At 39.4% G+C, this 18,105-nt stretch overlaps 1 protein-coding gene across 12 annotated transcripts in view; it reads right to left on the bottom strand.

Moving 5' to 3' along the window:
* Erc1 (ELKS/RAB6-interacting/CAST family member 1) overlaps positions 1-18,105 on the bottom strand; it is a 277,991-nt gene that overhangs the window by 164,920 nt on the left and 94,966 nt on the right. For all 12 annotated transcript variants that reach the window (XM_085840047.1, XM_085840052.1, XM_085840050.1 and 9 more), the window contains 3 exons: positions 16,136-16,276; positions 14,770-14,910; positions 10,371-10,564 (listed from right to left, as the gene is read on the bottom strand). In XM_085840047.1, the coding sequence (XP_085696173.1) occupies positions 10,371-10,564; positions 14,770-14,910; positions 16,136-16,276 (476 nt within the window). The remainder of the gene's footprint in view (positions 1-10,370; positions 10,565-14,769; positions 14,911-16,135; positions 16,277-18,105) is intronic.

Here is an 18,105-nt window from a genome sequence, read left to right as displayed (position 1 = left end):
GCAGCCACTGAGGAGCTGCAGGCGTTGGGAGCTTTCTACTAGCTTGCTTCCCCACTGTTTTTGTGTTTCTATTTTATTATGTGAAGAGAAAGGAAGGTTTTTACAAGTTGATTTCCCCCACTCAATGGGTAGTTTTCCTTAAGGTTATGACCTCTACTACTAACAGAGGACAGAAGCAAACAACAGTGAAGAAAGCTGACAACAAATCAAATATCAAAGTGAAATAAAAAGCAATTGGGTTCATTTTGGAAAATAACCCAAGAATGGAGTCTTGTGGGAAGTCTAAGTACTTGTGAGAAAATGCCAAGAAAACAAGACCGTTTTCCCTGTGCCTTATGCTCTAGTGCTACTTAGAGTAACTCATTTAATCTTTACATGTGATAATCATCCCAATTTTATACAGCAAAACTTACACATCAGAAGCCTATGAAAGCCCAAATAATCTGGGATTACTTTTCAATCTGGAGTTCATATAACATAAAGAGACAGGAAGATCAGAAATGTAAAACCAATATGGGTTACCTACTTAAATGCCTTGTCTGGGAAAAATCAAACCTAAAGCAAAAGATCACAGCTAAATATTGTTATTTGACTGCCTAAACCCAGGGCAATCATTTCTTTGTGCCTACCTCCCCATGAGAATAACAACCTCCCCTGCCTACTGCTAGCCACTAAGTATCAAGAGATGGGCACTTTCATAAATAGGAACAACATATCACTTAATTATTATGACAAGAAAATTGCTAGGTAATGTATATGACATAAACAAGCTTATATTTTAACTCTATCACACTTTTTTACTTCAATTTACATCATTATTGTCCCTTTCACCCTGCTTAAGTTCTTACCCAAGGCACTGCTAGTAAAGTGCTATCAAGATGAACAAGCTCTCCTGTGCTATCTATCCCTGGTGGCTCCTTACATATTCAGTTCTTTCAGTAAAAACCCACTCAGTCCTGCATTCTGAACATTCTCATATCTTCCAAAGAACAAAAGTTTGCATTCGCTGCTATGCAAAGCTTACTTTCTTGACATATTGTATGCTCAGAACTAGATCTGGGCATCACTTTCCTGAAATACATTCTATCAATTTCGTCCTTATTAGAATGGAGAACAAGGGTAGTAACTGAGCCTCAGTTACATCCTCTGTGTAATTGTACATTTTTAGCAAGCATACTGACCTTGAGGTGAGACTGAAGAGAACAGCAAATCCAGGAAGAAAACGTGAAAGAGAAAGTTAGAAAGAATTAATAAGGACAATACTTAAAAATACTAACATTCAAGAATGGGGTAAGGCTAAAACACGGAGTAAAGAGGACAGGGGCATGCAGATTCTTCACAGGTGCTAGAAATTAGAATTTGAGATCACAACAGATACATTTCCTATTAGAGTTTAATACTTTGATGAAAATTCTTTTAAAATGTTTGTCCAACATTGACCATTTCTTGGGGAGAGGAGAGCAAATTTCTTAAACAGGGATGGATATTGTCAATTCTCTCATTTAAACAGCTAAAACTGGAATTAGTTGTGGGTTGGCTTTTAAATTCATGTAATTATTTTGTATGTATGTGTGTAGGCATATATAAACATGCTATGGCATGTGTATGAAAGTCACAGGACAACTTGTAGGAGTCTATTCTCATTCTACCATGTGGGTTTCCAAGGATCAAACTCAGGTTATCAGGGTTGGTGGCAAGTACCTTTACCAGCTGAGCCGGCTTGCTGGCACTGGCATTAGAGGTTTTATATTAGACATCAGCATTCAGTCAGTTTAGTTTTTTACACTCCCCCTTAAGTCTGGTTTCTCCCTCAACATCCTATTTCATGAAGAGGACTTGGGTCACCAAAATGGGGGAAAAACCCCAAGACTGACAGCTCCTTAAATATCCTTAAATGAATTTGAAAAAAAATTTCTCGAAGTCAAATTTTCCTTAATCATAACTCATATTAATCAATCCAAATCTGCTAAATTCTTTGAGTAAAAACAATCTAACAACAATAATGAACAAGAATGGCTCTATTTAAAAAATGCTATTTGCAACATTGTCCAGCATTAAGACCTACAAAATAGCCATGTTCAACAGCCCTCCACCGCACAAATGTTCTGAGTCATTACTGCCTTTTATAATAGGCGGGTTTCTTTTTCTGAAGAGTGGTCGGTGTAAGGGAAATCAGTACTACTTCCTCAGCACTTAAGATTTATAATGCCCAATGTCATCATGATTGTTTTCATGACCTCATTTTTACTTTAAGAATCAAAAGCAGAGCATTCATCTCTCTCTGCCTCCTTTAGGCAGACACATTGGAACCAACTGCCTCTCATTTCCACCACAATGCCTTCCCACCATGATGAACTACACTCTCAAACCAGGAGCCAAAATAAATCCTTCTTCCTTTAAATTGCTTCTTGTAAGAAATCTGGTTACCACAGCTAAGTAACTGATACAGTAAATTGCTACCAAGGCGTGGGGCTGTTGATGTAATAAACCTGACTGTGTGGTGCTTTAGCGTTTGGAGCTGATTTGTGAGAGTAATGTGGGAGAGTTTGAAGCAGGATGCTAGCGGGGTCCCAGAATGTAAGCCAAGATTAATGGCCATTCTGGTAAGAGTTTGGAAGACCCAGATGCCAATAGAAACGCAAACAGTAAAGGCCTGGCAGAAAAGGTTTCCGGGGGAAATTAAGACTATCAAAGAGTGAGCTTTAACCCACTCATATTCTGGCAAAAAAAAAAAATTCTTGTGTTCCACCATGTCATATAAACTAAAGTGAGAGTGAATTCAAAAGTAATGGACTAAGCTGTTTGCCAGAAATTTCAAGATCACATAAAATATAGACTGATTTCCTCATATTTACAGTAAAACAGAGCAAAAATATATGGGAATATATTTCTTAAATATATGCACTTAGGCAAGGAAAGAAACATTAAGTGAGTTCAAAGTTACAGACAAGATGAGAGTGGAGGAAGTAGGTGCAATTATTAAAGTGATTAATGCACCTAAGGGAAAAAACCTCAGATTCATACCTAAACAATAGGAAAGGTTCCCTGAGGATAAGACCTCACTATCTAAGGCTCCAGAGCTTGCAAAAATGCATTCATTTGAAGGAGGAGATTGAACTGAGAGTGGAAATAAAGGGACTGAATAACAGCTACCTAGGGAAATGGTTTCCCAGGCTCAGCTGCCAAAACACTGAAGTGTTAGAGCCATGGATGAGCTACACATTGTCCATGCAGCAGAACTTGGCATCACTGTCCATGTGGCTTCCAGGCAAACAAAATTCAAGTGTGGTAGTGTCCTAGAGGCTTGCACTAAGATGCCAGAGAAACACTGAGGATGGACAGTATACAGCAGAGTTGGACTGCCTGCAGAAGGACCTTAAAAGGCCAAAGGAGGAAGCTATACAGGTAGGAAGAGAGTTAGAATGGAGACTGCAAGACATCTAAGATGCCAGAATTGTGAGACTTAGACTGAGGAAAGCTATAGGCAGAGTGCAGTTAGGAGACTAGGGGTGCTAAAGGGTGGGGCTACCTAAGGCTGTGGGAGTCCCAATGATTCCATCACAAGCCAGCAACAAACAGAACTGTAACATCTGGTGTTTGTGCAAATGGGTTTCAGTGTTACTTTAGTCCATCTTCCCATATTACGTTCAAGGGGCTTTATAGTTAGTTTTGGTTCATTAAAAAATATTTGTGTATGTCTGTCTATATGTGCACATGTGTGTGCCATAGCACATGTATGGAGGAAGAAAGACAACTGGCAGAAGTCTCTCCCTCTACCATTGGATCCTGGGGCTCTCACTCGGGTTGCCAGGCTTGGCAGCCTTTGTCCACTGAGCTACCTTTCCCTTTGGACATTGGGCTTTTGAGCAATATTAGAATTATTGAGATTTTGGTCATTAGTATAGGTAAAATAAAAGTATCTTGCATTGTGAGATATTCATGAGCCTTTGAAGAACAGGGATCGAACATTCTGATTTTAAATATATACTTAACTGACAAGGGAGTAGACATATGATAGTAGTTAATCTTTATTGTCAATGTGATTAGATTTACAGTAATGTTTGTGAGGAAAGGTTTAGCTGAAAAGGGAAGATCTACCCATAGGTTAGAGTTACAGACTGAAAAAAAAAAAGAAAAGATGAAAAGAAGGAAAGAAAGAAGGAAGGAGGCTTTTTTTTTTGATATTTTCTTTATTTACATTTCACATGTTATACCCTTTCCTAGTTTCCCCTCTAAAAAACACCCTTCCCCCTATGCATACCCCTCTTCCCTTGCTCACCAGCCCACCCACTCCCGCTTCCTGTCCCTGGCATTCCCCCACACTGGGGCATCGAGCCTTCATACGACAAAGGGCCTCTCCTCCCATTGATGTCCGACTAGGCCATCCTCTGCTACACATGAAGCTGGAGCCATGAGTCCAACCATGTGTGCTCTTTGGTTGGTGGTTTAGTCCCTGGGTGCTCTGAGGGTACTGGTTGGTTCATATTGTTGTTCCTCCTATGGGGCTGCAAACCCCTTCAGCAGAGGACGGTTTTTTTAAATGGAAAAGAAAGCAAGGCATCAATATTTCTTTCTGTCAACTCTCTAAATGCCAATGCAACGTGAACAACCTCTCATACTACCCTGGCTCCCTGCCATGGTGGACTGAGTCTTTACCTTCACATCTTACCAAAAAGTAAGTAAGTAAATGAATAAAATTTCATGTGTGATCAACAATTTAGTTTGTTCTTAAATTTAAAAAAAAATATATTCTTTACTATACAAGTCTAATTCAATATATACTTAGAACCATAGTTTAAGGTTATAAATGATTTAAAAAGAAAGGATAATACTTATTTCCATTACATAAAAAAAAGAAAAGAAAAGAAAAGAAAAGAAAAGAGAAAAGAATGGAAAGGAAAAGAAAAAAGAAAAGAGGAGAGAGAAAGAAGCCAGTGGTCCACACCTGTAGTTTTGAGGCAGGAAGATCAAGAGTTCAAAGCCTGCGAGGGCTTCAAAGAGACTCAGACTCAAATAAAGAAGGTGGGTAATTGGGAAATGACTCGGTGGGGAAGGAGCTTGCTGCACAAGCAGGAGGGTCTGAGTTCATGTCACTAGCGCCCTTGTAAGAGCTAAGAATGCTGACACACATCTGTAACCGCATTGTTTGTGAATAGAAACAGGCATGTCATCGGCCAGCCACCCTTGCCCAAATTAGGAGCCTCAGGTTTGGTGTAAGACTTTCCTGGTCTCAAAAAACTAAAATTCTTAGAGAGCAAAAGGGAAGATGACCTATGACTTCCACATGTGCTGGGGCCAACTGAAAGCCAGCTCTGTGTGGCTGAAAAATAGATTGTTTTTACTGTAAATTCTATTGAAGAGGTAGCAGGGTAAGTGAGTGGGGACTCTGTGCTAGGATGTGGGAACACACCTCTGAGGTCACAGATATATATTCTTCCTCTCTAGTCAGAGACAAAATATCCAGGAAGCTAAATCCTAATAAGTTGTCCAAAACCTAAAAATGATATCCTGGGCAAACCCAGGTATAGGGTGGACAGGACATCTTGATAATTTTCAAGTCATATTCCACAACAAACATGGCTGGATCAGCTTTCACATCCCGTAAGTGGGCAGAACTGGAGAGCAGACCCGGTGCTAAGACTTGGAGAGACCACAGAGTAGAAGGAGTAGGGAAAGAGTAGGACCAAGAGAATGACCAGGAGACACTAGATGTGAGCTGACATGAAATGCCATAGACAAGTTATTTATAGATCTATATGGAAACTAATATGCTAAGTATAGAAGACACATTTTTAGTAGCAGTATTCAGTTTCCAGAGGTATGCTGGGTGTTTTTTTTCCAAATGTGACACAGACTAGAATTACCTGGGAAGAGGGAATCTTCACTGAAGAATTACTTCTACCAGATTAGCCTATAGACATGTTTGTAAGGCATTTTCTTGGTGAATGATTGACATGAGAAAACTCAGCCAACTGTGGCCAGTAGCACCCCCAAGCAGGTGGCCCTAGACTATATAAGAATGGAAACTGAGCCACCTGAGAGCAAGCCAGAAAGCAGTGTTCCTCTTTGATATATCTCTACTTCAGTTTCTGCCTCCAGGTTCCTGCTTGACTTCCTGCCCTGGCTTCCCTCAGTGATGAACTATGGGGTGGAAGAGAGAGCCAAATAAACACTTTCCGCACCAAGCTGGTTTAGATGGGTGCTTTATCACAGCAATGGAGAGGAAAAGCATGAGGTAATCTAAATCTATTTATTCAGACTAGGACATCTTATTCTTCACTTTGTTTTCTCTATGAAGGCTACCCATTGCCATTGAATGGTGGTTTCCATGAACATTAACTCATCACGGCCACAGCGAGCCAGCAAAGTGCTTGCTATGCAAACATGAGGGCCAGAGCACAGATCCTGGGGCTTTCTGGACAGCCAGGCCAGCTGACCAGAGAGCTTCAGGTTCAATGAGATGAAATAAAAAGTCACATAAAATAAGGTGAAGAGTGACTGAGGAAAGCACCTGACATTGAACTCTGGCACACATGGGTGTAACCATGTATGACATGTGCATACATATACATATACACACACACACACACACACACACACACACACTCCTCTAGTCACTATACTAGGGGATATTACCTGAGTGAACATGATAAATTATTTAGGTGTTGGAAACAGGGCTGAGGTTACATGAGAGACAAAGGAGCCCTGCTTTGGCTTGTGCCTCTACAAATGCCATCCAGATTATAAACCTCCATTCCTGGAACTAGATTTCAGACTTGCTTAACCAGCCTCTAAAATCATCACAAACATGTAAGACAATATCTTTTTTTTTAATACCTACCCCTCTTTCTCCTATGACACCTTCATTTCTCTTATTGAAAGTGAACTGGTAAGTGATTGGTTTCAACTGGAAAAACTGTAGTTGGTCAAAGAATGTTACTACACTAAATGGAAAGAATCCATTAATACATCTTCTAACAAACACAACAATTTTCTTAAGAACCAACATGGGAAAGGAACTGTTCATTTATTACCTTCATCCACAAAGAATAATTCTGATAACTTTTTAATGGTAAAGAAGTAATACAAAAATCAAAGAATTTTCTTTTGTTTAAATTTCATCAGGTTGCATTTCTTTTTGTACTTAAACAGTGTTGAATACCTTCTATAAGTAAACTGTACATGCTAAAGTACAAGATGGAATTGCAGATCTATCAGGGGCTACTTAAAAGAGTATCCCACAATGGATATGCAGCTCAAATGGTAGACTGATTTTTTTATTAATATGCACAAAGCCCCAGGATCAGTTTCTAACACTACATAAACCAGGAATGGCATACAACAATACTCCCAACACACAAGAAATAGAGGCAGAAGAATCAGAAAGTCATAGCTACACAGCAAGTTCATGACCAATTTGGACCACATGAGATCGGGTCTCTAAATACAAGTGTCCCAGCACAGTAACATCAACCTCAAGGATTCTTGGGCAAGAGAGAGAGAAAAAAAAAAAAAAACTAACGCAATATGACTAGCACATAGAACCTAGCAAGAGAGAGTGCAGGCTGGTTGTATTTAAAGCAGAGAGTACATAAGAGGTATAGCTCAAATTGATGGCTGTAATTGTGATCAAGTAAAATCCAGGAACAGGAGCAACAAAGAAGACTGAGCCTTACATACACACACTTAATCAAGAATGATGCAGACACAGAAACCTGGTGATGGCAGCATTATTTATGGGAGACTGGCAATCTGAGAATGGCAGTGATACAGAGAGAACATGCACACTGCAACATTAAGATACATAAACCCAGGCGGAACAAGAACAGGATAAAATAAACCAAAAGAAAAACATATAGGAAACAAGGGAAGGGCAATACAAGAAGCAAACCTCAGTCAGGTACAACAGCCACAGTCACACTCTCCAGCACTAGGTCTAGGAAGGAAGACGGGATCTCAGAGAGAGCACATGCACCAACTCCAAAAGCAAGCCCTGCTCAGTTTACAACACTGGAACCAAAACTGAAAGGAAATGAAACTCTACCTTAGTTTCTCAGCAAACCGGGATACAGTACAAAGCCACTTCTGCTCAAGATACTGGGTTAAATTTAAGCACAGAGACAATTCCAATTGAGATGAGAAGCCTTCAATAAGTGTTCTGACCAAAGAGGGCTGGGGCAAGACCAATTGAGCTGGGAAGTTTTTTGAGTATGTGGTGGTCATGGTAATGATCCTGGTGATGGTGGTGACTGTTTGTTAAGCAAGAAACTTTGTGGTCTTCAAACAATATTACATAGTTGTATGATCAGAGAATGGATACATCTATCTAATTATAAAATGTATTCCAATGTATAAAAAATGAAGTCCCGGAAGAAGCAGATCATTTAAAACTACTACATGACCCACCTATCCCACTCATAGGCATGGACCTGAAGGACCTCACGTCCTACGGTAGAGATACTTGCACACCCACGTTCATTGCAGCTTTATTCCCAATAGCTAGGAAATGGAATTAACCTAGATGCCCATCACCTGATTAATGGGTAAGGAAGATGTGGCAGATACAACAGAACAGTACTCAGCTATAAAGAAAAGGGAATCATGAAATGCAGAGAAATGGATGGGACTGGAGAAATACTAAGTGAGGACATCAGATTTAGAAAGACAAACACCTCACACATTCCCTCTCACACAGTGTTCCTAATTTTCAATCTTCTATGTTTAACTTAGCCCTAATTCTTATTTTCTTTCACAACAAGTCCATCACACACACACACACACAGTATTAAGCTAAAAATGAATCATTTTTAAAGCTAGCTGCGTACAACAGAAAACAGTAACTTCAAATGAAATCTTTCAATTTAAAAAATCAAACAAGAAAGGAATATTATTCAGAAATGTCTTTGTTGAAACAGTAGGATAACATTCTTCAAAAGTATGACATCTCAGTGCAAGTGCAGTACTGATGATTTCAAGCTCCTCAAAAAGTATGTAAGTGTGTACACACAAACTATATTCTTACAAGATTGATTAAAAGAATTTTATTAAAGGGGCTGGAAATAAGGTTCAATGGTTGCTCTCCCAGAAGACCCAGGTTGGATTCCCAGAATCCATATGGTGGCTCACAATCATTTTTTTTTTTTAAGATTTATTTACTTAGTATGTAATACAGTGTTCGCTTGAGGCCAGAAGAGGGCACCAGATCTCAGTATAGATGGTTGTGAGCCACCATGTGGTTGCTGGGAATTGAACTCAGGACCTCTGGAAGAAAAGCCAGTGCTCTTAACCTCTGAGCCATCTTTCCAGTTCACTTACAATCTTGAACTCTAGTCCCAGGGGATCCAACAACCTCTTCTGACCTCCAAGGGCACCAGGCCACACACACAGTGCATGCACGTACATGAAGACAAAACACTGGTACACATAAAAATAAATAACTCTTATCAAGAACTATAGAATATACAGTTAATCGAACCAAAAAGTACAGGCGGGAATGAGAAACCCTATTATCTGCATTTTTGGTTCACTAAAGGAATCAAAGTCTACAAACGTGGAATAGAAGAAATAGTAACTTGAAAGGAAAATATTAACCCTACTACTAACTCCAAAATTTAAACTTTAGTAAATAATTTAAAGATGCTGTCAGAAACTTTCTAGCTTTCAAGAAAATAAATTATTCCTTAAACTTTTTTTTCAAAATCTATACAAATTAGTGACTTCTAGATGTCTAGAAGAATATGGTGACTCCGAAGTTCTACTGGAAAAGGTGCTTATGTGTATTTGGAATATTACGTTAAATAGAACATATAAAAGGAAAAGGTAATAAGACTATATGCTTGATCTTCAATATAAAAGAAAAGCAATATTCCAAGAGAGCTATCTCTGGCAAGATCTGTTCAAATACAACTCATTGTGAAGATTTCAAATTTAAAACCTGGTAAGACTCACCTATAAGTCTCCTACATTAGCATCATAATGTCCCTTCTAATTTAAAACTGACATGATTTGCTTTCCCATGCTCTAAATTATGCATTCTAAAAATTCACAGCCCAAGAGATTATGAGCTCAACAACTTTTTAAACTTGAGAACCATTCACTCATTACACAAGGCAATAATACAACCAAGGGTCTCTCTGGACTCTCTAGAATATAGTCAGGAGGAAACCGGGCCCTTCAGCACTAAATGTCTTCTCTTGTCAATGGGGTTCAAGTGGTAGTTTCTCACTTTATCCCTACCCCATGTCATCCTTTAGGGACTGTAGCAAAGGCTTCACACTGACTTGGAAGAATAAGTCGGTAATACACATTTCTTCAGAAGTGGTAGAACATGGTTGCTGCCCAGCGAGCACTGCTTAGGTCCCCTTCCTTACCTTTCCAACTCAGCTATCTTCTTATCTTTGTCATTCTTCTCATTTTCCACCTCTTTCAAGATTTCCAAGAGACGGTCAACTTCTGTTTGGGCCTTGCTGGATTCATCTTTGTACCTGGAAATCTCTCTCTCCAATTGCTGTATTCGGTCACTCATCTCTGGACTGGCTCTGGCTTCCAATGTTGCTTCATGCGCCTACCCCCAAAAAAAGTTTTCAAAGTCTGAACATTGGAAGTAGGTAATCCACACCCAAAGAACTCTTCTATTTCAATGCCAACAGTGTTATCGACTATTTAAATGGCTTCTCTCTGCTCATGGATCACATAGTGAAAAGACTAGTAACAAGTGGAGAAGAATTACTTTTACTTTAGTTTACAAATGGATTTCTTTTAAAATGCTATTTTACCTTGGAATATTTATTATGAGGCCCAAAATCATCCATAAAAAAATAAAAAAATAAAAAAAAATAAAACAGTCAAGAAGCATATAAGATGACTCAGTAGCTAAATCCTCTAGCTGCTCTTCCAAAGGACCAGAATTCAGTTTCCAGTAAGCTCTGATACACAAGCATATACATTAATAATAATAATAAAACTTGTTAAAAATGTTTAATCATGTGTGTGTGTGTGTGTGTGTGTGTGTGCCAGCTTGTGCATGTGAATGTAGGTGCCCATGGAGGCCAGAGGCACTGGATCTCTGGAACTGGAATTACAAATAGCTAAAAGCTGCTTGATGTGGGTGTTGGAAATCAAACCTCAATCCTCTGAAAGAGCAATACACGCTGCTGAGCCATTTCTCCAGCCCTAATAATAAATCTTTCAAATATACCTTTAAAGTCAAATAAAAATAATACAGTCCACCAGGCAGTGGTGGCACACACCTTTAATCCCAGCACTTGGGAGGCAGAGGCAGGTGGGTTTCTGAGTTCAAGGCCAGCCTGGTCTACAGAGTGAGTTCCAGGACAGCCAGGGCTACACAGAGAAACCCTGTCTCAAAAACTCAATAAATAAATAAATAAATAAATAAATAAATAAATAAATACAGTCCATAGGTATGAATAGTAGGAAAAGAAGAATAACTGGGGAAGAGGAGAGGAATGACAAGTAACTAAACAGAAGTGCAAAGTTAAATATAACTCAGGAGCCAATGATCCACAAGAAATAAACATTAAGAAAATCAATCTGCCGGGCAGGGGACACACACACCTTTAATCCTAGCACTCAAGAAACAAAAGCAGATGGATCTCTGTGAGTTTGAGGCCAGCCTGGTCTACAGAGTGAGTTCTAAGACAGCTAAGGCTTCACAGAGACCCCTGTATAGGAAACCCCCCAAGAAGAAGATAGAAGGAAAAAAGAGGAGGAGCAGGGGAGGGAGAGAAGAAAGAGGGAGAGAAGGAGAATGAGGGAAAAGATGAAGAGAAGGAAGTGGAGGAGGAAGAGAAGAAAAAGGAGGAAGAGGAAGATGATGAAGAGGAGAAGGAAAAAGAGAAGAAAGTTGCTACAAGGAGCAAGCATGAACCTTCACTTACTATCATAGCAAATTCCGTGTCAGGCTTTTATATCTAAACTCTGCTGAGTTCATTTATACTTTAAAATGGAATTCCAAGAATATTAAATCACATTAAAGACCTTTACAACTTTAATATCTATATACACACACAAACTCAAAAAAAGAGATTTACCAAGCCAATGGTAGAAACACTTATTTAAAACAATTTTAAAGCTGACCATGGTAGCATACATCCCAGTAAGCACTTGACAGGCGTTGGTAGTTGGAACTTCATGGGTCCCAATCCAGCCTGGTCTACATAGCAAGCTGCAGGACAGCTAGTGTTGTATAATGAGAATATATCTTAATAAGTGAACTAGTCAACTTTGCAAATAGAGTAGCATATTTAATTCAAGATGTAAACCTAAGACACACTTGTAATTCTAACACTCAGAAGGCAGAGGCACAAGTACAAAAACAAGTTACTGGCCAGCAAAGTCTATAGAGACCCTCCCTGTCTCGGTAAATAAAACAATAAATACAAACAAACATAAAAATACCGTGAACAGAGGAGAAATCATCTCAAAAGATTCAAAATAGTGTTCAACAAGATCCAACATCCCCTCCTGATAAAAATTCTTAATACACTAGGTATAGGAAGTACTTGTCTCAACCTAGTAAGAACTATATATGGGAAACATAAACAATATGATCCCATGTGAGGACAAACTCAAAGCATTCTTAATATAATCAGAAATAGGACAAAAGTGTCCACTCTACATTACAATTCAATATAGTACTTGAAGTCCTGGACACAGCAATAAGGGAAAAGAAAGAAGTAAAAGGGATACAAACAAAGCAGAACAGAGCTGGAAGTGTCCTCTCTGCTAGCCCTCTTTCATAGCAAGGATGGTGCGCTGCATGCTACTGAGAGAGAGAAAGCAATGGTCTTCTCTAGCTAAGAACCCGATGAACGTTAACACCACTTGCCAGGCAAGATATCCCCTCACCCCCGTGCAATAGTGACACTACTGTTATGGGGACAACCAAGAACTCTATCATTCGTTTGGGGGCCCACTAAACAATAAGTATTAACATTTCTAATGCTATAAACACAATTAAACAACTAGGATCTTAGTATTATTTAAGGGGTAACAGTGCTGGTCTTTAGCTAAGTTGAAATAGTGCCAAGCTGCTTTCTAAACACCTATAATTATACCCATGTATATTACTCTCTGTCTTAATCAGATAATGTTGTCTTTGGAATGAGAGATGGCAAAATGCAAAAGACTCATGGTTGCTCAAGATACTAAGAAAAGGTGATGGTTTAGTGCTCAGCCCTCAACAACATATACCACTCCCTCTCAGGCTGAGGGAGCATAACTGAAGAGAAGGGATGAAGAATGTAAGGGTGAGACATATGCAGGAAAACTAGAAAATGCTACCTCTTGGGCATGATATATAGTTAATGCAGTCATAATCTCATGTAGAAGTGGCTGCCAGCAGTAGGCTTCCAGGAGATGGGACTGCTATCAACAGTCAACTGGGAACTGTGGAGGGTCCTCTGTGGTCCTAGTCCATCCTGCTATCCTATGATCTACTGAGTAGATTGCAGGTGAATGGCAAACACTGTCATCAGCACTGATGAGCTCAACATGTTCCACTCATTAACACCAAACCATGGTCACACAGCCCTGGTGTGCTGCTTTCTTTTTATTAACTTGACACAAGTTAAAAGCGTCTAGGAAGAAGAAATCTCAATGGAGAGATTGCCTCCATCGGGCTATCTACAGTCTATGGGGTACTTTATTAACTAATTCTTGATATAGCGAGGCTCACCCCATGTGGGCAGTGCCACCCTGGGCAGATGGTTGTATAGTAAGCCATGGAGATCAACCATCCTTCCATAGCGTCTGTCTCAGTTCCTGCCCTCATTGCTCATCATGGTGGACTGTAAGCTGTACGAAATAAACCCTTTCCTCCTCATGTTGTTTGTGGTCAAGGTGTTTATCACAGCAACAGAAAGTAAACTAAGACACCTGGCTTTAAACTCAGTGTAGTACAAGAAACAAGCAACAACAGCAACAATTACAACAACAAAAGCTGAATTCAAGAAAGGGACTTGGGAGCATGTAAAAAAAAAATGACAATGGAAGAGAAGGTGACAGTAATCAAAATGTACAATATGTATTATGGAACTGTTAAAATAGCACAGACTTCAAAAATGATTCTAGTGACAAGCCAGGATGTTAATTCACTATCAAATGTCTAGGCTAAATTGGAGTGACTGAAAACTACAGAATGGTATGAGCAAAGGGAAAGAGAAACAGCAAAGCACAGTCTGCAGGAACCTTCTAGAAGCCACCTCCCCGAGATCAAAGTCTTCCTCCTCCGTGTGCTGAGCTTGATGTGCCAGTGTTTATTACTGGGATGATGGAAACGAGCCAGCACATCTGACCAAATCTGTGGGTTAATCCCTGAACCACACTGTGATGGCACTGCTGAGGGGTCAGACTGAGAGGTGGGACCTCAGCAGAGGAAGCACATCACTAAGGACACGATCTGAGATGAACACTTTGTCCTCGCTCCTATCTGCTGCTTTCCTGGTGGCCAGGATGCTCTGCCTCACTAAACACTGGAAGCATTGGAATCCTCTAACCTTGGACTGTAACTTCTCAAGCTACAAAGCTAAATAAATCTTTTCCTACTTCAGTACTGTTTATCTTAGGTATTTGGTTATAACTGCAACACCAAACCTACTTTAAAACAGTAAAAAATAAAAATAACTGTAAATTCTGTATTGTCACTGTAAATCCTTAACTTTAAAAAAAGAAAAAGAAAAAAAAGGCACTCAGAGCTATCTACAATGTTCTTATGTAAAGAAAAACAATAATGGGAACTTTTTCTTCAACCTTTTTCAACTGTGACTCCATTTTTAGGCACTCTTCCTTCTTCTGCTCAAGAGCAATTTCTAGGGTCTTGAGCCGTGAGTCCTTTTTGAGTCCTGAGGAAGCCAGGGAAGAAGCATGCTCTTTGATATCCAAGAGAGAAGCCTAAAAGAAGCAAGACATAGTTACAATAAATACTGTGAAATAAAATGTGGATTTAACTTTTTTAACTTATATTCATAGTATTTGGATGTTTCCATTTCAAGAACATCCATGAACTATAAAACTTTCAGACGCTGGCTTAGCTTTCAGACATCAGTTAAAAGCAGGTTGATCCTCAGTACTAATAAAGGGTCCTAAAAACCCCTGGGGATGAAACTCAGGTAAAGAGCTTGCATGGTCGGCATTACATCCTACGTTCAATCTCCAGCTACACATAAACAAGGCACAGAACACACCTGTAGCTGCAGAACTCAGGAGGTAGAGGCAGGAGGATCAGAAATTGAAGGCTAGCCTGAATCACAGGAGGTCCTGTCTCAAAAACAGCACAAGGTTCTAACCCACTGCACTTATTCTCACAAGGTAAAAGGAGAATGAGCTTTAAGAACAGAAGTAGCCAAACTCAGTAACTACACCGATTTGAGCATGCATGTTTTCCCTCTCTTAGCAGGAAATTCTTGTAGAAACTTACTTCTACAAACTTTCTACAGTTATTAGACAGACCTACTGGATTTGTCATTACATAACATTGAACTTTGTAGCTACTTAAGTGATACTGATAGGATTATTAAAAATAAGAACAAAACTCATGAAGTGAATTAAGTTATAGGCTATGATGTTTCTAATAGTGGTTCTGGTTAGATTTCCTCCTTTTCTGTCACCTTCCTTACTGTTAGCACTGTTTCTCCAAATGTAACTGGGCTTCAGCCACTCTAGGACCTGCATATAGATTGGGATTCCATAAGAAACCAGCTCTTGGGCTGCAGAGATGGCTCAGAGGTTAAGAGCACTGACTACTCTTCCAGAGGTCCTGAGTTCAATTCCCAACAACCACATGGTGGTTTATAACCCTCTGTAATGGGATCTGATGCCCTCTTTTGGTGTGTCTGAAGACAGCTGCAATGTACTCAGATACATAAAATAAATAAATAATACTAATTAAAAAACAAACTAAAGAAAAAAATAAGAAGAAGAAAGAAACCAACTCTTAGAACAGAGAACAAGGCAGTAAAAGAGTAGGAAATACGTGAGCCAATCTTCTGTAGCCCTCACAGCTTCCTGAGTCCCTGGACCACCTGCCACAGGACACTAAGAAAATCTTTCTTCCTTGTCTGCACTGTGCAGACAGCAACAGATATAAACATAGAACGACTAATTTAGTAAGCCTAACCTCCTTTTCTGAGAGGTCTCCTTGCAATAGGCTGACTTTCTCTTTCAAGTCTTTGAGATCTTTTTTGTAGGTATCAATCTCCTCTTGCTTCTCTCGCTCATCCCTGTCCCGTTGCTCCTTTAAGCGTTCGATTGTCCGTTCCTAAAAAGAAAGCACACCGAGACATGAGGATACTCCCATTTGTACTTACATCGTGTAACATACTCTGATTCTTCTGACAAACTCAACACTATATCATCTATTAAAAAGACAAGGGTAAGCACATCAAGAACTCATTTTTCCTATTGCAACCAATAATTTCCAACTTTATTTTTAAATACCAAGAGTCAGTTTCTAAACATTTGAAATATCATTAGATAGCACTAACATATTCTCTTGAAACATTTCCACTAAAACTCAATTTCCAAACAACTAGAAACTTATGTGTATGTCCCTAGGACAATAAAGTAACACACATTTCTTTACTATAACAATAGTGACACAGACTACCTATAAAACAATAGGAATTACTCATAACCCATATATCAAAAGTAGGGGGAACTAGGGTAAACTGATCTTAGATAAGAGGACAGAGAAGTGATAGAAAATTTTAAACTTCTGCTCAGGAATCGTGAAGGCTAAAGCAATTTAAGTATAGTTCTGGGTAATGTTTCTAAACATACTCAGAGAACATGCATTCATCCTAGCAAGCAGATCAAAGCATTCTGAGTCCAAAAGACCTAACAAATGTTGCCTTATGCCTCTAAAAAAATCCAATTAAATATCTCAAAGAAAGTACAGCATCATGAGATAACCTTTTAATGCCAACACTTGGGACTTGTAGGTAGGAGAATCAAGAGTTAAAGACCACCCTGGCTAGTGTTAGCTGCCAACTTGACTACATCTGGAATTAACTAAAACCCAAATGGCTGGGCACATCTAGCTCTCTTTTCCTACTTGTTCTCACTCTCACTAGCAAGTCCATTTCTTCTTCAGGATTCTGGCATATACTGAAGACCACCTGAAACATTCAGCATTGTGGACTGAAAACCACCGGATTCTTGGACCTTCCACTGGTAGACCCTCATTGTTGAACTAGCTGGACCACAGCCTGTACACCACTCTAATAAAACCTCATTATATAGATGGATGATATGTAGATATAGACAGACAGATGGATGATAGATTTATTCATCACTTGTTCCTCTACAGAACCTGACTAAGACACCGAGCTACATAGCGAGCCTGAGGCTAGCCTAAGCCACATGAGACCTCATCACAAAACAATACCCCCTCCAAAATGAACAATAAGAAACAAACAAAAACACCATAAAGAGATTCTCTAAAATGCATTCTCACCACTTTTTCATTCCTTAAAATGTCAAGTATGTTCATAAAGATAAAACAATGAATATGAGCCAAGGTGCTAGAGAGATGGGTCAGTGGTTAAGAGCACTGACCACTCTTCCAGAGGACTCAGGTTCAGTTCCCAGCACCCACTTGTCAGCTCACAACTATTTCTAACTCCAGTACTGGGGGATCCAACGCCCTCTCTGGCCTTTGAGGCACAAGGTACACATGTGATGGTCAGACACAAATACAAGCAAAATTTAAAAATTATTTTAGGAGTAAGCCAATGCTAGAAAATTAGTACATATGTAACATTCATGAATAAAATTTATGAATATGTCATGTGGTGGGAAGGCAACAGAGCAGAGCTGGTCTGGCATAACACCCTGATGATCAATGTCAAATCTCCTGCACATCTAGCTAATCAAATAATGAGTTTTTGTTTCCTTTAAAAAGCAGAAATAGGACACACATGCTGAATCTTGAGGAAATGTGGCTATGGTCTTTTGGTGTACGACCAATCTTGCCCAGAAGTTGGTGCTAAGATCTAAGAGTAACTAGACTGTCTTTCCACTTTATACTATGCACAGCAGCAGCATGGAAGCTCCTGTGAAAGGATTGCCTCTGTAGTTACAGCCAAT

The sequence above is a fragment of the Mus caroli genome, unplaced genomic scaffold (genome assembly GCF_978045245.1).
Source record: "Mus caroli unplaced genomic scaffold, Mus_caroli_1 scaffold_7, whole genome shotgun sequence".
Classification (NCBI taxonomy): Eukaryota; Metazoa; Chordata; class Mammalia; order Rodentia; family Muridae; genus Mus; species Mus caroli.
This window is presented reverse-complemented; position numbering and strand designations above follow the sequence as displayed.